The sequence below is a fragment of the Rana temporaria genome, chromosome 2 (assembly GCF_905171775.1).
Source record: "Rana temporaria chromosome 2, aRanTem1.1, whole genome shotgun sequence".
Lineage (NCBI taxonomy): Eukaryota > Metazoa > Chordata > Amphibia > Anura > Ranidae > Rana > Rana temporaria.
In genome coordinates this window covers 253951582-253973242 of record NC_053490.1, presented here as the reverse complement: position 1 = coordinate 253973242, position 21661 = coordinate 253951582, and the positions used below count along the sequence as shown (strand labels likewise).

At 42.1% G+C, this 21661-nt stretch overlaps 1 protein-coding gene across 2 annotated transcripts in view; it reads left to right on the top strand.

Moving 5' to 3' along the window:
• RFFL (ring finger and FYVE like domain containing E3 ubiquitin protein ligase) overlaps positions 1 to 12720 on the top strand; it is a 76735-nt gene extending 64015 nt beyond the window's left edge. For both annotated transcript variants that reach the window (XM_040336777.1, XM_040336778.1), the window contains exons 4-7: positions 813 to 890; positions 6904 to 7114; positions 9240 to 9260; positions 11869 to 12720. In XM_040336777.1, coding sequence (XP_040192711.1) covers positions 813 to 890; positions 6904 to 7114; positions 9240 to 9260; positions 11869 to 12047 — 489 coding nt within the window. In that variant the 3' untranslated portion in view covers positions 12048 to 12720. The remainder of the gene's footprint in view (positions 1 to 812; positions 891 to 6903; positions 7115 to 9239; positions 9261 to 11868) is intronic.
• The last annotated feature ends 8941 nt before the right edge of the window (positions 12721 to 21661 follow it).

Sequence of the window (21661 nt, the reverse complement as noted above, 5' to 3'; positions counted from 1 at the left end):
TACAAACTGGGGGGGGGGGACTTTTGGCTTGACTTCTACTTTAATGAGGTGAAATCTCTTAAAGCCCCAGATCACCATGAAAATCTGACAGTGTATATCCAGCCATAAATTTTATTTAAATTCTGAATATTTGAGGGGGGGAGAGAATAAAGCTCCTGATAATGCTTGAACCTATATTATATAGTCTAACACTGACAGTCATCATTTTGAGTGGCACTAGCCAATGAGCTGATTTTTTTTTTTTTTTTTTTTTTGTAGGTTCAGTAGAAGCCAGGATTTGGATGACGGCTCAAGCGCCTAAACCAGTGATGGTGAACCTTGGCACCCCAGATGTTTTGGAACTATATTTCCCATGATGATCAACTACACTGCAGAGTGCATGAGCATCATGGGAAATGTAGTTCCAAAACATCTGGGGTGCCAAGGTTTACCATCACTGGCCTAAACCGTTTAGGCTGGGTTCACACTAGTGCAAATTAGATGGTGGGTTTCCCTGCATCTAATTGACATGGAGACTGTGACCGGCTCCCAATGGAGATGGTTCTCACATCAACGTGGGGGCTGCAGAGCAAATTGCACAGAGGTCCTGTGTGTCTTTTTGCTCCATTTTCAGGTCCGAATTCAGGCAAAAATCTGGGCCTGAAATGGAGAACAGGGACGCACCGGACCCCTGCTGTGAGCCACATGCGATCTTGGTGTGAACCCAGTCTTAAAGTAATCCTGTAATGGGGATTAATCTCAAGCGATGTTGAAATAATTTGTTTTCTGCTCTGCACCTTAACTTACATATTTTTCATACTACTTCACTGCAGACGGATCAAAATGTATCCTCTAATGCAGATACCAGCGTACAAGAACTGATAGAGGATCAGCAGGAAGATGAAACGGAGGTAACTTCACTTATATACTAATACGGTCTACTATAATATTGTATCTGCTGACATTCTGACACTTTACACACTTTTTTAATTTTTTATTTCAAGCGTCAAAATATTTGAAAAGTCATAACTCCCTCATTCCCTCAGACTTTTCTCTATAACCAGTCCCAATTCTCCCAAAAACAAAAACAAAAAGTATCTTGTATGTAGAAGGGCAGGTGCTGATCTGCAGGGATTCTGTGGTTGGTAACTCTTGTAGGTGGATATTCTGCCAGTTCCAGTCCTACATTGATAGCTAGGGCTCTAACCCCTGTGTTGAACTGGTTCTAGACCTGGAGAATCTATCGGGGATGGTGACTTCTTACTGCTTGTATTACTGGCTTCCTAGTGAACAATACAAATTAATATATTTAAAATTACATTTAGAGAGATGAAGAATAAGAACATGGCAGAACCATGGTTTTAATGGGAAACCACCCAAAACCAAGTAAGCTGAAAAAGCCTGGCAGGGAATCGCAGACCCTCATTTGCTCCATCCAAAACTAAGCAAAAGTAGAGTTCCCCCTATAATTTCAACTCTTAGGCCTCATGCACGTTGGACGTTAAAATAACGTTCTAAAAACGCCAGTAGCTTTCCAGTGAGTTGTTCAAGTTTCAGCGTTGGAGTTTTTTTTTTTTTTTTTGAGGGGGAAAAGAAACCCTCAAACGTTAAATGCTGGTGAGTGACGTTTTTGAGCGTTTATCAGCGTTCGAGACGTTTTTCATCTGTAAAAACACTCTGAACCCACTCGTTTTTTTATTTATTTTTTTACTGCTCAAAAACGCCACTGCCCAAAACTGCTAACAGCCTATGCGTGCATGAACACATAGGATAACATGGAGAGTTTATTGACTGTAGAAAAAAAATGTCTACTGCCAAAAACAGCTGCTGTAAAAACGTCCAATGTGCATAAGGCCTAAATGTGTCATACATTTTCAATTCCTTGGCACCAAAAGACATAAGCTCCCACTTAACAATCCTGACAAAATGATACAAGCCGTCACAGCCATATCCTCATTATGTATCCGCAATTAGAGGAAGTAAACCCCTAATTAATATATATATATATATATATATTTACCCTTCACTGTAAAGACATAATGTGCTAGTATGCATCGCATACTAGCACATTATGTGATACTTGCCTGCAAACTAAGCACGCTTTTTCCCCGCTGCAGGCCGCTTCCATCTTTGGCGGTCTTCCTTCTGGGGCTGCAGACTGTGGCTGTGTGACTGACTGTCTGGAGACGCGTAACGTCACTCCCGCACATGTGCGTGAGCCGCCGGTCACGGCACATGCTACTGAAGAAACTTCCTTCAGAGTGCATACACCGGTGACCTCATCGGCTCCAGTATACAGTAAATAAATCTCCTAAACGGCAACATTTTATCCCTTTTTTAAAACCTGCTGCAGGGTGAAAAAACCAAACTGTCAATGTGCCAGAAATATTTTATGCTCCTAACTTCTTCTTTTGACGTTACAACACGGCTCTGAATTCTTAGGCATGTGGTATTGTCTCTTCCTACTTCACTTCTGATAGATTACAAAGAATACAGACCTCTCCCCATCTCCCCCAAGGAGCTCCTATTTTGTTTTTATTGGTGACATTTGTTAATATCTCCAATTAACTGCAGTTGGAATTCTTTCATTTAGATGTTTCTCCTACTTCTGTATTTATCTTAAAGTGTAATGCTTGAAGTCCTTTTGACATGTCATATACATATTTTAATTGTGCACGGTTTCATGATGTTCTATTGATGACAGAACCTTTTGTAATCCTAATAAGCATTCAAAGTTCTTATTGCACTGCTTATTATACGGTTAATTATTTAAACATTCAGGGCTGCCATTAAAGTAACACTGTCATGATGGAAGTATGGGGCTGACGTTGCTGGCCTTTGAAGAAAATGCTATGTACTTGTGTCTGACTTAAAGAGGAGCTGCATTCTGCTCACATAATTTGTAATAACACCTTTGCCATTCTGAAGCTTCCCCCCAACCACTTTGCATATTTTATATATACTATGATTCTGTACTTGCCAAATATGCTGCAGAAATCTCCCTCCACTAAGTCTGGCTGCTACCATTTTAACTGTGGGCAGCTGAAGCTTCCGCCTGTTCACTTCCTGGATTTACACAAAGGCACACCTCCCAGCTCTGCAGCTTTCATTGGCTCTTATGACTCACCCCCCCTCCCTTCCTGGCAAACGTACAAGCGTGAGAGAGAGCGCTGTGCATGATGTCATAAGCCTAGGCTAATGACCAGACAAGAAATGGGAATATAAGGTATTTACTGTCAGATTTTTTTTTTTTTTTATCCGAAGTTTAAACAAGGGCAGAGGAAAATGGATGGAAAGATGAAAACATAACTGAACGTCTCCTTTATGCACTTTGAGTCATAGCCCAAAAACGCATATACTGTAAACAAGTGTCAGAATTCCTTCTTTATATTTCCGTTCCGAGTCAGCGACTCTGATACCATTGATGCCAAAACTTTAGCAGACAGGGAACTGGCATTCTCAAATGGCAAATTCAGCAGGGTCCGTCTCCTTGATTCTTACATGATCAAATCTTATAAGTGAGCCTGTTGCTTTTGATTTATGCATGGTCAAAGCTAGGTTCACTGTAATCTGCTTCTTGGTATCCGGAAGCAAATCAACCGTTTCAGATAAGGGCTTTCCTGACCACATGATTTGTTCGGGCTGCTTTAGGACATAAGTTGGGAAACATTTTAAAGCTTCAATTTTATTTTAATAAAAATAAAAAATGTTTTATAAAGCTGCTCTTTGCAGCACTTTTGCAAAGAGCATCCTCGATCCTCCTCTTCTGGGGTCCCCTGCTTGTTCTCTTGGCTCCTCCTCTCCAACCAGTGCCCCCATAAAAAGCCACTTTCTCTAAGCATCTTCCAGGACAGCTCATAAGACCTAGGGCTCCTCCTATCAGGACAGGAAACACGTTAACCCCCACTGGATAAAGGGGGCTGTCCTCCAGGCCCGTGTCAGTATTCTCAAGATCCGTAGGACATGCCTGTAAAATGTATGCATAATACACCTAACACAAGACATAACCAGGTGGGAATGCAGGTGTCCGGGAAGACTCTCAGTAAAGGAGTTACCGGTAAGTCTAACTCGGCTTTTCTATTGGGTGACCTTTGTGGGCTCGGTTCCAAGCTGCCCTGTCTGCATCCCTTTTTCCCCCATCCCTCATCCCAGCATTTGATTGGCTCCTGCTGCAATCAATCTGCCCAGTGAGGGGACCACAACGAGAGCTCTTTGCACATCTTGGGATCAGGTAAGTATTTGGGGGGTGGGCTAGGGGTATCCTGCAGCACAGGTTTTTTACCTTAATGCATATGATGCATTATGGTAAAAAAAAAACCTTAAGGGCCCTTTCACACATGCGGACCGTTCAGGTCTGCCTGTCCAGTGTTTTTTTTTTTTTTTTTAGGCGGACCTGAACGGGCACTCCATGCAGCTCTATAGAGCCACGGATGTCAGCGGTGACATGCCCGCTGACATCTGACCCGCTCCGACCCCCCAAAGTGTGACGGAAGAAAACCCTACTTTTCCATCCGCCTGGCGGATCGGATGACCACTGACTCTACGGTCGGTCTGTCATTTGATCCCCCCCATAAGGGAGAGCGGCGCTCTGACAGGTCGGAGAGACAGCAGCGGCTCTTTCAGGTGCTATTTTTAGCATTATAGCACCTGCAAAGTGCCTCAGTGTGAAAAGGGGTCTTAGGGAGTGTTTGTCACACCGTGGAATCTTTATCTCCTTATTGGTAGGTTACACTGTTAGGTGATAGAAGCCTTGTCTTTAATATAAAGGGCAGCTGAGCTTTTGGGTCTTAGAAAGCACATGACACATGCATTTTTTTTATTTTTTTTAACATTCCATTGTTTCGCAAGTGTATGTTTTAAATAGGAAGTTGCTGCGTGGCAGTCTTACCAGAAGTATAGGCTTCTCAAGAGCTGGTAATTCCGATGTTGCTAAAATGGTTCATTCCTCCCATTGTTTTTTTTTTTTTTTTTGTTTCTTTTTTTAGAAGTATAGTTTGTGTAGGCGTATGCCCTATATACAGTATGTAGCTGCAATTTACCAAAGCATAATAAATTCTGTAGTATTAGACCCGCTCTGAAGAATCCATACAGTGTTAAGGTCCATACACGCAATCTGACTTTTTCACCACAACGGTCCGATGAACGCGTTTTATCGGACAATCCAACCATGTGTATGCTTCATCTGACAATTGTTTTTGGTTTTTCAATGGACAAAAGTTCGATGTGAATGCTCTCAAACTTTCTGGCAACAAATGTTCGGTGGAGGATAATCCTATCGTGTGTACACAAGTCCAAAGTACAAACACGCATGCTCAGAACCAATGCAAAAGATCGGACAACCATAGCAGAAGTTGCCCAAATGGTGGCGGTAAAGAGCTGAAAAAACATGCGACTTGGTGAATGTTGGCTGCCATGTGTATACATACCAAGTTCACGGCCAATGCCCCTTCGGACAAAAATCCATGGAAAAGTCTGATCGTGTGTATGAGGCTTTATACATCCTTTAGAATTCCATCAGAGAACAACGAAAGTGATGGTGCTTGCGCCCAATATATGCACCTGTCAGACAGGTACATTCATTTATTAATGTCTGCACTGAGGACAGACATGGCTAAGGAGTTGTGAACTAGAGGATGGAGGCACCTAATGGACAGCGGAGACTATTTGCCCCATCAGGTCTGCTTTACTTTTGATTAACCGCACATGGCAGTGGGCGGATCTATAGCTGCTATTCAGTTCAATGGCTTTGGACTCCACCCACTGTTGTGCACCATCAATCACAGGCACGGTGACTGAATTTGAGTTGTTGGGTGGGTGGAGCCTAGTTTTCCATCAGATCTAGTGCTCTCTGTTGTAAAACCAATTTTTTCCATAAAAGATGGGTCAAACATACTCACAAGTAAGGCACTAAAAGCCGTGCTAGCTGTACAAGCATTGATACAAATTAAACTGGATAGCCACGGTGTGATGTCAGCACGTGGGCGCCATCCCCTATATGGGCATCGTCAAGGCTCAGGGCGTAGACTTCTTCAGTTTGATTTGTATCAATGCTTGTACAGCTAGCACGGCTTATAGTGCCTTACTTGTGACTATGTTTGACTCATCTTTTATGGGAATAAATTGGTTTAAATGGAGAGCACTAGATGTCGAAACAGATGTCAAACCGTGAGGTGAGCAGTCCAATACACAGGTGGAGGAGAGCACGAGCAGTTTATTTGGATCATTTTACTCGAATGGTGGATTGTTTTCTGTCACCTGTTTTACTCATCCCTTTTTCATGGACTGGAATATTTAGTTCAGGTCTTCATTGTATTTTTTTTATTATAGGAGTGATGGCACTTTTTTTTATTTTTTTATTCACTGTCACATTTGTTATTTAGAATTGATTGCGCTGATCGATTTCACACAGTTGTTTGATCCATGTATATTTGAATGATTTTAACAAACAGTGTTGCAGATTCCTACGTTTTGTTATTCTGAGGAAATAGTGGTTTGTCTGTGTCCATGTGTAGAGTGAATCTATGATAGTGGTTTTATAATTATTCGGCTGCTGCATCTGCAGGTTCTGAGGAAAGTTGCAGGGTCTGCATTCCTATAGATATGATTTCCCATTGGGAGTATCTCTCCAAAAAAACGTTTCGCCAGGGATGCTCAAAATCTGATTTGTATCTTAGTGCAGACTTCTGGGAAAATCAGCAAGCCAATCCTACAACCAGAAAATTGCATATTTGGGGGCCATTCTGTGCACCATCTGTATACACAACACCTCCAGGTAGCCATATCGCATTGTATTTTACAGAAATGCACATTGAAAAGGAAAGTTAAATTACCATTCAATTGCAGTATGACTTGTGTCTCAATTGTATACGCTATATTACTTTTTTTCCCCACAAGTTACCCTTTCAATTTTCTTGTTTTTCTTAGTCCATAGATTCAGAAGAGATTCTGGTGCCAGGAAGAAGGGCCTCACTTTCTGACATCAGCAACCCAGATGACATAGAATCCTTGTCCGTGCGTCAGCTGAAGGAGATTTTGGCCAGAAACTTTGTGAATTACAAGGGCTGCTGTGAAAAATGGGAGCTAATGGAGCGTGTAACTCGACTGTACCATGAACAGAAGGATCTTATACAAAAAGGTAGTTCAATCTACAAGCAAAACCTATGCATTTTAAAATATACCACCATCAGATTAGTTTAAGGCAGGGAAATTCCTAATTTTACAAAAGGGTATAGCCACCCTAGCGGCCATTTAGACTTAAGCAGTTGTATAGTCCTTTTTATAACTTTTACCTGCAGGTAAGCCTATAGTAAGGCTTACCTGTAGGTAAAAAAATAAATCTGGTAAATATGCAGGTTTAGGAGATATTCCCCTTGCAATGAGCCGCATTCGCATCAGACGCCGGACCTTTCCGCAAAGAAATCTCCCGTGCCTGAGTGACGACGTTGCGGCTCCAGCCACTCGCAGCGCTGGAGCCGAGATACCCGGAAGACACGCACAGTCAAAATGTCTGCTGCCTCGGCAAGGACCGTGTGAGATGCCGACGCCTCGTTCTAAGGCGGACAAATTTTAGATCCATCTTTGGGCAGCTTAAAGTGGTAGTAAAGTCTTTACTACCCCTTTTACCTACAGGTAAGCCTATAATAAGCCTTACCTGTAGGTATAAAGAATATCTCCTAAACCTGTACAGTTTAGGAGATATTCCCCTTGCAATGTGCAGCTGACTGCAGCGGCGCATGCGCAACGGGGATCCTCGGCTAGAGGCCCGGCAGCCGCCGGACCTTGCCGGAATGAAGTCTCCCGCGCGCATGCGCGTGAGTGACATCGCCACTCCAGCCAATCACAGCGCTGGAGCGGCGATACCCAGAAGACACGCCGAGGCAAGATGAGATCTCGCTCGGCGTGGACCAGGCAAGTTCTACACACCTCGTTCTGAGGTAAGTATTTCATAATGAGCTAGTATGCGGTGCATACTAGCTCATTAAGCCTTTTGCCTTACAGGTATACTAAAAAAAAGTGCCAGTGAGTATACAACTGCTTTTAAAGGAGAGGTGTGGGATTATAAGATAAACCTACATACTCCCTCCCATGACCAATAACTGACTGATCACATGACCGCTGATTGCTTCGCTCTCGGCCTGCTCCAGCAGAGTGTAGTGGCGGTCAGTTGCAGGTCTTTGTTCTGCTTTTCCAGCACTTGTTGGAGCACTGAGCTGGGGAAAGGGCAGGTGAGGCTGGATCTGGCTCTGTCATGTGCTGAAAGGTAGAGCCACCTGTCAATCGGGCAGCCTGGTGTACCCTGACATTGTCGGGATCCTTCGTTAGCCTGGTGCAGCTCTCTCATCGGCTGATATTGGGCAGTAGCCTGCTACCAACTGATTTTGGGTCACAGGAGAACAAAAGTAGCTTTACTTGCAATGCTCGCTTTGGCCATGCTTTAGCGTAAAATAAAGTGCACAGAGAAATGGATTTTATGGTAGACTGACAATTTTCCCTGATTTGACATCTTCCTCTTTGCCTTCCTGAATGAGCATTTCATTTCATTATATATTTTTTTTTTATTGGCCCAATAACATCAGCCTAAAGCCCAACTCCGGGCAATTTTTTTCCCCCTTCCAGTTTCCACGGGTTAACTGCTCCTTTTTCTCTAGGGGTGAACACGGCATCTATACTCCACTCAGTCCTTCGTTTCTTATGAAAATGGCACTCTCACATCCAGCAGTGTTCCTGATGTCTTCACATCCAGAGCCAATGTATGGGCGTGATGATGTCAGGAACAGTCCACCATGCGGCAGGGGGGGGGGGGGGGGGAGATATCCGAAAGGACTGGTCTTGCGCTGGGATAATCAAAGGATTTAGGTGAGTATCTCAGCTCTCAGAACCCCTAGACCAAAATGAGACGTTAACCCATGTAGTGTGGGCAAGTGACCAGTATATATATTAAAGTGTGTGTGTGTATGTATGTATGTGTGTAATATATATATATATATATATGTGTGTGTGTGTGTGTGTATATATATATATATATTATGTATGTATGTGTGTGTGTGTTCAAATGCAATATAGAAAATGCTTCTTTTTCAGGAAGTTTTTTTGCAGTGACATTATATGCTATTTAGTCTATTGAATTAAACTATAATGGTTTATGCAGCAGTTTGAGATTATGTTTATATACTTTTTAATGTGCGTGTTTGTGTATTTTTTTCCCATGTGTTACTTTGTAAATATTGTATTTTAAATCTTTTTCTTTGTCCTTTTTCCAGCTTCTGTGGTGGATGAAGAAGGTGAGAGGCCAGCCCCGTGCCTAATCCACAGTGTCATTGTCACCTTTTGAACTATTTCAATCTCTTAGCGAGAAGGATTAGACACAGGCAGTAGAGCGTCATTAGCCATGTCATGTAATTCAGGGATGAGACTGAAGTGCTGAGCTTTTAAGGTTCTGATTGCAGGTCACACACAGTTCTAGGCCTGCAACTGGAGAAGATTAAAGAGGTTGGGATGTAGAAAAAGATTCATTGAAGCGCACATTGAACTGTTGCCAGGGAGGGCAATACAGAGTAAGGTTTCCAGTTTAGTTTGAGAATTAAGAGATCCCTTCTGATGCTCAGTGTATTAATTTGACTCTCACCTTTCTGCCAGTTGGTTGATCACAAAAATGTTACTTTTATACCACAACAAAACTGCAACAATGTAAAGCACTAATTATTGAATGTAAAGGTGAATATGGGTTTTTAGCGTTTTGTCTTGTTAGAGGTGGGGTAAAGCTGAAATCCTGGTCTGGACTTTATTTTATAGTTACATTAGTCCAGCTTGGATCAATGTAAGTATGCAAATGCCACACCAGTGGGATCGCAGTGGAAGCAAAGACTCACTGTAGTAGTTGCTGCTACTACAGTGTAAATTGGTGTCTTTGTCCTGTGCAGAGAAGCTCCCCTGTTGCATAGTGAACATGGGATTGCTCCCTTGGCCAAGGTGCCCTTTACCAAACCCCTTGCATTTTTTTTTTCATACAGTGCATGCAAGAAGTTCTCTGATTGTATGAGGTGAACAGATGATGCTGTGATGTCTCTATCACCACTTTGTCTAATCAAAGAATGCTTTGCAGTCATTTGAAGAACGCAAGGCATTATGTGAATAGCGATCCCCTGTGGATACTATGCAGAAGGAAAGCTATTGGCATGGGACCTGGAAGTCAGCTGTGATCACTGTAGTAGTGACGACTATTACAGTGAGTCTCCACTTCCACAGTGATCCACCAGGTATATAGCATGCTTAAGCTGGCCATTGATTAACTTAAATGTAGCCAGTTCAGCAGGTATCCATATGTGGCCATTCCTGTTTGACAGAAGTTGATCCGCAATGTTGGAAAGTATATTTGTGTATTTCGACACCGGAGAGTCTTATTACAATGTTGCATTGGGGAGGGGGGTTTCACTTTGAGGATATTTAAAGCAGTAGTTTGCTATATTTTTCTTTTTAGGGGTCTCCAGATGGGTTATGCCATAATGTGCTAGTTGCTCAAATCTTTATGCTTGCCCAACCTATTCACTTGCTGCCCAATATATCCTACCCACTTTCTGATGCTGTTGTAATGAGATAATCAATGTTGTTCACTTGTCATTGGTCAATGTTTTGGCTGATCAGTGTGCATACTTGAATAAAATGAAGAGCAAGTAACCTACACATTCATCATAATGTAAAGCTGGCTATACATGGTTCAGTTTTTTTATTCAGGCAATCGAGTTGGATGGGGGAATCCCTCCTTGCTTTGTCGCTGTATTCTGACAGTGGGACGACTCCGCCGTCAGAATACGCTGATCGGCACTATAGCCAATGATCAAATGGAAATGCGAAACACATTGGGGGCATGGCCTGGTTGAATCCCTGGCTGAGACTGCCAGGTACTCCTTTACAGAGGACTTGCAGCAATGTACCACTTATAGGAAACTTTTCCTGCTACATTATGAACAGGAATGGGCATAGATGGATTGAATTTAGCTGGTTCCTGCTAAAGCGGGACAAATTTTAGATCCATCTTTGGCCAGCTTAAAGTCTTTACTACCACTTTTACCTACAGGTGAGCCTATAATAAGACTTATCTGTAGGTATAAAGAATATATCCTAAACCTCTACAGTTTAGGAGATATTCCCCTCGCAATGCGCCGCTGACTTCAGCGGCGCATGCGCACCAAGGATCCTCGGCTAGAGGTCCGGCCGGAACGAAGTCTCCCGCGCACATGCGCGGGAGTGACGACATCGCCACTCCAGCCAATCATAGCGCTGGAGCGGCGATACCCGGAAGACGCGCCGAGGCAAGATGACATCTCGCTCGGCGCGGACCAGGTAAGTTCTACACACCTCGTTCTGAGGTAAGTATTTCATAATGAGCTAGTATGCGGTGCATACTAGCTCATTATGCCTTTCAGGTGTAAACAAAAAAAATTGTTGCGGGTATACAACCACTTTAACTCCCTAAGAATCACTGCGCATTGAAACCAGTTTTCTACAGGTAACCCCCAAGTATTAATTTTATACTATGCTGTTAAATGCTTGTCAGCCTAGGTTCACACTGCTGCGAATTCAAAATCGCGGTAAAATGCGCGATTTTGCCGCAATTTAATGTAAATCGCGGCCCGAAATCGCAAAAAGTAGTACAGGAACTACTTTTTGAAATCGCAGATGCGGCGTCGCACTGATTAGGACAGTGCCATTGCCGACAATTGCCGGCAAATGCCGCTGATTTGAGATGCGATTTGACATGTCAAATCGCATTTCAAATCGTTCCAAATCGTACCCAGTGTGAACCAGGGCTAAATACTATTTATATGTAGACCATGCATGCATTGTTGTGCTGTAACTTGAACTTTTTTTTTTTTTTTTTCTGTTTAACAGGCAAACCCAGTGCTGTAATTGATGAACACCTGTGCAAGGTCTGCATGGATTCCCCCATTGACTGTGTATTGTTGGAGTGCGGCCATATGGTAACCTGCACAAAGTGTGGCAAACGCATGAGTGAATGTCCCATCTGTCGACAATATGTAGTGAGAGCAGTCCACGTATTCCGATCTTGACCTGGTTTCTCAATAGTGCAACAGTCTGCATGGTTGTGAACTGGTATGGCTAACCAAGACTATGTAATGAACCTACAACTGCTCTTGAATAATTCTTGAACCTCATGCTATATGATGTCGTCTCTATTCACAATTCTATGTCTTGGCATTGCATAAAGTTGTTGGAACAAGAACCCCAACAGAGGCTCCCCAATGTAGGACAATCAACATCTTTTGGTACAGAAAAATACAAGAGCGTGGACTTCTGTTTGATACCATTTGTGCCTTTTTGCATTGCCTTAACCATTTTTTGCTACTAAATGACTTTTGTTTTTAAATCAAAAGGGTTGTTTTTTGAAGACTTGCAACTTTTATTTGTGGAAAAAATAATAATAATTTGGAGCAAGAGTATGTGAGGTAATAAGTACCAAAGTTGATAGTGGGCTCAATTCACAAAATGTTATGTACCATTTTAAGAACGGCGCTAAAATAGCTTGTAGCGTTTTTAAATTTTTTGTTTGCAATGCACTAAAACTGCCTACTAAAATACCGCAAGCGTTATTTCTTGAAGTGATGCGATATATTAGTAGGGAAAACTTGTATTTTAACACTGGCAATCGCCATCCTAAACAAGTGAATAGCTGATTAAGAGGCAGGCACCCACCACATCCTTAACAACCACGATGATTCCCCACTGACATAAAAAAAAGTGGGGTTTCCCCATATTCTTATCCAGTCTTGTGGGTCTGGTATGGATTTTGGGAGGGACCTCATGGCAAAAAGGAAAAAACGCCAGCATGAGGTTTCCCCCACAAATCCATAGCAGACCCCAAGGGCCTGGTATGGATCGGGGGGAGACCCTATGCTGTTTTTTTATTTTTGTAAGACCGGCTTTTGTTTACATTCTGTTATCAGCAGGTAGTCATGGTTCTTAAGGGTGGATGCTGGCTCCTTAACCAGCTGAAGGTTTATACATTCTTTAAAATTTACATGCCTGGACCACTGTTTAAACGCTTGCAATTATTTATTTCCATTAGTGAATTGACTTTTATGCAGTATTCATCAAGCACTTTTGCTTTTTGAGGTAAATACCGCATAAATGGATAGTGAATTTACATTTTTAGTATCGCTTGTGACATTTGGGGAAAAATGTGCCACATGCATGCGATACGCTTTGGTGAATTGAGCCCAGGGATCTTTATTTAGTTAGTGGCAGTATAATTGATGTAAAAAAAAATATTAACTTCCTCCTTTTTTCTTAGGATTTGCACTGCAGTTTACAGTATGATAGGAAAGTGACATTTTAAGGGCTCACATGAATGTATTAAAGAATCCATGAACAGAAAGTAGTATAAGTATTCATGGGCATTGTGTGTTCCCAATTGTGTTTTTTAAATCTCATGCACTTGTGCAATCTTGGCCTAGAAGAGCTGTGTGAAGTGTCAGGTTCAGTAAGCATTTAACAAGCTTTCAGCAGCTTCTCTGAAGCCCTTAAATCACTTTCCAGCTTACCCCCTCCTCCTTGGACTACTGAATACATATCTTAGAGACATTGTTGTTTTTCCTGTTAATGGCAAAGTGACAACATCTGCAGATAGTCCATCTCTCCAAGCGTGTATACTTGCCCAGCCATGCTGTCTTGCCATCTCCCAGCTACAGCATCAAGTTTGGGTGTCTCATGATGGCAGAGCTTGGGCCCAAACACTGTCACATGGTGGAGATTACATTTAGTCCATACCCAAAAACACTGTATCCTTGATGAGGGCTCCAGTAATGCAAGAAGGCAACAAAAGGGGCTCTTACTACAGCTTAAACCTTAGACGGTTTCAGAAATACTTGAAGATAAAAGATAAAAAGAAAAAACACTTTAAAGTTATTGCAGCACTCCATTAAGATTTATGTTTAGCAGCCCAGACAGGAGGAAGAGTGTATTAATTCAGGAAGGTTGGATAGAGCTGGTCTGAAGAGCTTGTGTAAGTATTTAACCTCTTGCTGACCATGTAATGCATCAGTGTGGAAGCAGGGCGGGTGGGTCCTAATGCATCCATGGCTGTTTCAGTGCTGAGAGCACACTCACTCTGTGCTCCCAACGCAGTAACCAAGCTATTGGTCAGCCTGTTTTTAATCAGGAGTTTGTGGGTGGGTTCCTGATCATGTGACTGGTAATTATGGAGATCATGTGATCAGGAGGTCTGCCCTGACTCTGGGAGTTTGGAACCCAGGTAAAGGGCTGCTGAGACGGGGCAGGAAGGAGTTAACCCTGGAAGCATACTAGAAGGCCTCAGTGTTTATCGGCCCCATGGTCCCTGTACTATATGATCATTTAAACCCTTAAAGTGATTGTAAAGTTTTATTTTTAACTAAAGGAAAAACAAACGAAAAAAAAACATGTTCTACTTGCCTGCTCTGTGAAATGGTTTTGCACAGAGCATCCCAGATCCTCCTTCGGTGCTCCTGGCCCATCCCTCCTGTTGGGTGCCCTCACAGCAAGCGGCTTGCTATGGGGGCACCCAAGCCACAGCTCCCTGTGTCCATTTAGACACAGAGCCCCGGCCCCGCCTCATTGGCTGACTGACTTTGACAGCAGCGGTAGCCAATGATGCTATGCTACTGCCTCAACCAATGAGGGGAGTCCGGGGCAGCAAAGGCACTCCTGCAATGTCCCTGGATCTAGGCTCAGGGAAGTATTAAGGGGGCTGCTGCACACAGAATGCTTTTCATCTTAAAATGTTTTACTATAAAGTTAAAACAACAAGGGCAGAAGATTTAATAGCTTGAAAGTTAAAAAAATTACTCAAGGTCTGCTTTTAAGATAAAAAAAAAAAACCCCAGCGCGACTTGCATGCAACTTCTTTAACAAGTCCATGCAAGTTGGCACAAAAGTAGTGTGAAAGCCTTTTTCTAAGTTGCAGCAATTTGAACGGTTCCATTGCAAAGAATGGAATTCAACTGTGGTCCAACTTCTGATGCGACAAGTGCTCCAAAGAGATTGTTGCATGAGTGTGAACGGGGCATTGGCTGTCGGCACACACCTGTTTCTGCAGAAATGACTTAAGCGCTCTCCAAAGCTTCCTGAGCTATCGAAGATGGACACGATTTGTGTAAGCATAGGTTTGTCCTCCACATGACAATGCCTGGACCTGCTGTCACAGCCAACGAGTAGCAGGCATGGCTGAGCCAGGCTGTGAGTGTCGATGGACAGAGCATATTTTCAAGAGCAGGCACAAGTGCCCCCAGAGCAACTTAGCAGGGGGGAGGGGCCAGGAGCGCCCTGGTGGGGGATCTGAGAAAAGGAAAATCTGGGCTGCTATGTGCAAAACAATTGCACAGAGCAGGTAGATATAACATATTGGTAAAGGCTGTTTCAATTTTTAAAATGTGAATCGCTTTAAGCTGACAAAGACAGTTCACACGCTTTTTGCCTGGAGTTCATCTAAGGTATGTTGGGAACTGTTGGTGTTCACTTATTCCCTAAAGAATGTGGTTACCCTATTTTTTTTATTTTTTATTATATATTTGCAGTGAGGTCAGAACAAAGAGGGAAAAAAATGGCTAGTACCCTTCATGCCATTATGTACACATATTATATATTGTTATAATACTGCATTGCATAGAGTAAATTTAAAGTACTGCCAAAAGCTCTTTTGGCCATACTACTACTTGTGGGTCACTGGAGTACACTAAAGGCCTTGCACACGATACAAAAATCAGAAGGGTATTTATCGGCATATAACACGCGCCCCAATTTAAGAGGGAAATTTCAGGATTTAAATTTTTTTTAATTTTATGGTCAGTGTCCATCTGCAGCCTAATCTGATCCCATCTCCAGCCTATGTGCCCATTTGCAGCCTCACCATCTCCTGTTCACTCGGCGGCAGTCACATACACAGTCCTGCCATCGGCATTGGACCTGTGATTGATAGAACACTGGTCCAATGCCGGTGGCGGAAGCGGGACTGTGTGTGTGACGTTGGAGTAAACAGGAGATGACTGCTCTGTGAATTCCGGCAGGGCTCGTTCCCCTCCGAGCCCAAGGTGCACTATCGGCGTATAACACGCACCCGTGATTTTCCCCCTATTTTCAGGGAGAAAAAGTGCGTGCTATACGCCGATAAATACGGTATTATTTTGTCCGAACAATCTGCGATTTTTCTAATCGTTTAGTACAGTACTCTCGACAGCCGATTACGATTCTTCATATGACAAAACCTGGATGTGCAGACTATATAAAATTTTTGTGTGAACGCCACGTCTGTTTTTCGGACGAAAATCGTACCAATTAAAAACAAAAAACGATCGTAAGAGCAAGACTACTCATGCTCAGAAAAGAAAGAATACATTATGTCACTTTTGAAGTTGTATTCTGATGTATGAGAACTTTCATATGGCGAGGAACCTCTTCACTTTTCGCCATGAGACTAGTATACAACAAAAAACAAATGAATGGTCATCTGAAAATCTGATCGTGTATGAGGCTTTAGTTATGCACTCCTGTGACACAGATTTAACCAACAGCTGGCTAAACCCTGCTGTCAGCTGACGTTAGAGCTAGGCCAGGATCTCCAGGCAATAATGTCTGGATCCACACAGATGCCTGACCGGCAGCTGGCTCAGACTCTCAATGGGCCACTGAGAGCCTAAGCCAGCCACTTCCACCCCATGCACACCCCGGCACTCCAGTGAGCAATGAAGGGGCAGAGCCCCAGAGCGATGACTGACGGTCGCAGCTCTCTGCCCAGAGAGCAGCCTTGAGAAATGTCTGATCAGCAACAGCCTTTGATCACTCGGTTCTCAGGGAGAGGTAGTGGGAGGCAGCCGCAGCTTTGGATTGATGATGCAACCACATAGGTGAGTATGTTTGTTTTTTCTGTAACCTGCACTTCTCTCTTAAAATAACTACTTATCTGTATGCTGCTTAAAGGTACTGTTAAACTTGTTTACTTGTGAAGCGAAACAAAGGAAAAAATTATTTTTTAATCAGATCAAATATTTTAATATAATTTATAAAATGTTAATAGAATTTAAAGATTGTAAGCTGTTTTTCAACGCATAAATGTGCCTTTTACATTCCCCATCTTATACCTATGAATTTAGAATATCATTACAAAGCTTTTTAAGAAAATCCTAAAATGTGATAACTGCACATCTTAATCAATTGCTTTCACAGCATCTGTTAAAAAAAAAAAATGTAACCTATTATCTACAGACATGTTGTTGCTGTCTTTGCCATACTATATTCAATCAGAATTCTATCGCGCATACAGTTTATATAAGCAAATCACCCTGGGTTATCAGTGTCTCAAACAACTGTTCGTCAAGTAGTAAATGGAAGACTGAAGACAAGAAGTTGCCTACACTTTGTTAAATATAACTTGGGATGCTTAGTATATAAATTGTGAAGCTTGCAACATGAAACTGCCACTGGGTCTCTGGGTTTCTCCTTATGAGTAGGAATCCATTATTTGTCTGATGTAGGTAGTAAGCAAACAATGTTCTCAGTGATATCTTTTTTTAGTGGCTTTAAAAAAAAAAAAAAATACAAGCTTTTGGAGCTCTAAAATTAGTGTATGTTACCCCCACCATTTCATATTCCTGATACAGTATGTGCCTGGTGTACTTGTGTTACAAAGTCTCCTGTTCTTTGTATTTCTTCCTTTTGTGTGAAATCCCTGGTGTTCCTGCCAGTCCCCCTGCTCTCATATTGTGGTTAATACCTGAAGAAGCTTTAGAGCTCCAAATGCTTGTATCTTTTAGTTGGCCTAAATCGCTTCTACAAATTGCTTACATTCTCTACCTATTTCCGATAGAGAAAATCCTTTAGGCAACTCTCAGATGAACAAGAGGCATGGCTTGTATCTCAAACCAGGTATATGTAGTAAAGCATCAAATGAGATGGGTAATGTTAAGTGGGATACAGTGAAGAAACGTTGGCTACTTTACTGTATATGACTTGTGTAGGATTTATGGTGCACTTTACACATCTCATCTGGCTTTTTCCTACATGTATGGTTTTTCATTACCTTTTGAGTCACTAACCAGAAGCAAGTATGTAGGTCAAGAGTTTTGACGCCTTATTGCATGTTTGTTTCAGGTCAGTGACCCTGAGTAGCAAGTGATGGCAGTGATGAAGCTTGAATATTTCAAATAGGTCACCAAGAGTAGCTTCCAAGTTCCTTTTTTAAAAGGTTCACTTAATAAAAAAAAAAAGTGCAAAGAGGTTGTTGCATAGAGCAAATATTCAGCATTTGTAAGCGTATTAATGTGCATACAAGAAAATCTGATATTTTTGTAGTAAGGCAATTTGCCCTGACATTTTTATGAAAAAAATACCAATTTTGTTAAGTGGTAAAGTAATAAAACTCAGTGTGCCAGGCACATTTAGGTTTCCTACAGATTTATACTGGTGTAACATCCTCATTATAAAAAGGGCTATAGACATATGGGTGCTGATCCAGCTGAACAGCACTCTGAACTTTTTGTGCCTCCGATTGATGCTTTAGCATTATTACTGATTAGATAGTTCTACTTAAGGTGCTTTGGGACTTTTTATATGGCATAATTCAGCTTTATTTTTGTCTTCTTTTTTTTTTTTTTTTATATAATGTTATTTACAGGAATTGTATTTTCTGTCTTGTTTGGGATTCAATTAAAGTTTTTAAATAAAAAATATTTGTTTAACCTTCAGTTTTATTTCTATGCATATGAGGTCTTTGGGCCAGATTCAGGTAGAAGTACGGCGGCGTAACGTATCATAGATACGTTACACCGCCGCAAGTTTTCATCGCAAGTGCCTGATTCACAGAGCACTTGCAATGAAAACCTACGCCGGCGGCCTCCGGCATAAGCCCGCGTAATTCAAAGGGGCGTGTGCCATTTAAATTAGGTGCGCTCCCGCGCCGGACCTACTGCGAATGCTACCTTTTGAATTGCCCGCCGTGCTTTGCGCGAAGTGACGTCATTTTTTCGAACGGCGACGCGCGTAGCGTAATTCCGTATTCCCGGACGGCTTACGCAAACAACGTGAATTTTTAAATTTCGACGCGGGAACGACGGCCATACTTTATACAGCACATACGTTTGCTGTGTAAAGTTAAGGCACCCAAAACGACGACTAACTTTGCGACGGGAAACTAGACTAGCGGCGACGTAGCGACCGCAAAAAAACGTCGTGGATCGCCGTAACTCCTAATTTGCATACCCGACACTGGTTTACGACGCAAACTCCCCCCAGCGGCAGCCGCGGTACTGCATCCTAAGATCCAACAGTGTAAAACAATTACACCTGTTGGATCTTAGGGATATCTATGTGTAACTGATTCTATGAATCAGTCGCATAGATACTCAGATACGACGGAGTATCTACTTTGTGAATCTGGGCCTTTGTTTTTAGTCCATAACCTATGCCTTTGTTCATTTATTCTTTACAATTGCCTAATCGCTCCAGTGTTTCTCCCCCAGGTTTTTATATGTGTAACCGAACGCCTCATGTACACTGCTGCTGGTAAACAGACGTTTAGGAGAAGTTGGGCATTTTTTTTTCAACTACTCCTGAACTTTCCTCTGTTATCTTATCTACATGTACACTGGTTTGTTTATAGTAGTTTCTAGGCAGTTGTGTTTGGAGGCTTTTTTTAAACCCCAAAAAATGCGTTCAGAAGCTGTTTAGAGACAGTTGAAGCCCCAAATGCAGCAACTCGCGTTTTAGAAGCGGTTCGTTTTATAGACTTTTTTCATTTTAACAAAAAATAAATCCAAATGCAGTTTTAAACGTGGGTTTCTAGCTGTCAAGTTATATCGTTCGGAAGCAGTTGTAAAAACGTCCCGTGTACATAGAGCCTAAGAACTGAAGTTCTCCCATGCATGCTGTCATCATTGCTTATCCTACGTCCTTTGCTGACAGTAGTGGGCGGCACCTGAAGTCAGTGATTGTGATTGGCTAATTCCCCTGGCTTCTCTCAGCTGTTTGCAGGCACGCTGTCATCATTGCTTATCCTTATGTTATAAATAGATGGCGTTGGGCACTTGTATGAGTTATGCCCCAGTTGAAGAGCTCTGCCGCTCGAAACATGTCGGGTACATAGCTCATACGCTACTCGCTCATTACGCCATATTTTACTTGTGATCACTTGTACTCGTCTTTCACTGGGCTTGTACTTTTTTATCTATTTTATATATTTTTATCCAGTTTTCTGTTTATTTTGGCTTTTATTTTCTATGCCTAATAAAGGCTTGTTTTGGGATTAACCGCACTATGTGAGTAAGTTTTCCCTTACATGGTTTCTACGTTTGGCCTGCATATTACACTCCTTCATCTGAGAACCACACCTGCACGAGCTGTCTCCTCTCATTGGATTGGACCCGTCCTGGCGGATTAAAGGCTGGCACATCAAACAGCTTCCCCATTGACATCACGGCTGCCTAGGAGCTCGTACATGCGTGTTTGACATACCGTCGCTGACGTGTATGTCCACACTTTCCGGTAAGAGTACCCATCTTTATATTTGTTTATTTGGATACTACTATGGATTGCTGATGAGGTTCCAACTGCTTATTAAGAACATCTGAGTTCCATACCTGAGAAGATCACACCATCTTCCATTCCTCTACAGTCATTTGGTCTTTTCCACAAAGAACTTCTGACCAACTCCAAAAAAGGAAATGCATTGTATATATATATTTCTTTGGACTGTATAGGCCATTTTGACCTTGGACTATCACACTTACATTTTGGAGTTACACGTATAAATTATATGGACTTCATTTGAGGTTCTCATTATCATTTATTTTTGTGTCCTATCACTTATCACGGTGTGTTTATATTACACATTATCCAGCTAGATCTCACTTTCTAGCTGCCTTTCAGGTTATTCACCTGTCACATCACTTGGGGGTGTGTCCTCCTCCCCCCCTTTTTTTCTTTTTTAAATTTCATTGATTTTTCACTGAACTTTGATTATTTACCATATTTTTTGATTCATTTCACTGAATATTCAGCGCTGCACTTTTTATTTTTTATTTTTTGTACACAATATTGTCTTTTGTTGGTGCTAGCTGCTACTGGTTTACATTATTTATAGTTAGCGCAACTTTTTTTCCTTATTCTAATAAAACTTGCAGGGCCAGTGGATGCACATATACAATAAACAAATAAAATGTACATACATATAAACAAATATGTAGATATAATGCGGACATCAATAATATCCAGCATGTACAGGCATAAAACAAGTATTACTAAAGCCCTACGAGTTTTGCGAGATCCTGCACGCTTCTTCAGGGGCGGATGCCTGAATGTTGTATCTGCAAATGAATTGCCAAACGCTGGATATCAGGATGGCGACCGTGTAGTGCATCCAGCTTGGGAGCTGAGGAGACGGAGCAAACAAAAGCCACAACTGGAACATCCGGAGGATCAGCATGGTCTGGATGGAGGCATTTCTCACTGCAGTCTCCACTAGGCCCCTTGTGATCATGTCCAGAAAATATCTGCAAGGATGCACATGTATCAGAAGGCATCATGGTTGATGGAATAGAACTCTCCTATGCACATCGCAGCCCCCGAGCTGGATGGAGACCACTGAGGTACAACTTGTATAACTTTCTTTACCCCTATTGGGTCTGTTACATTGTTCTTT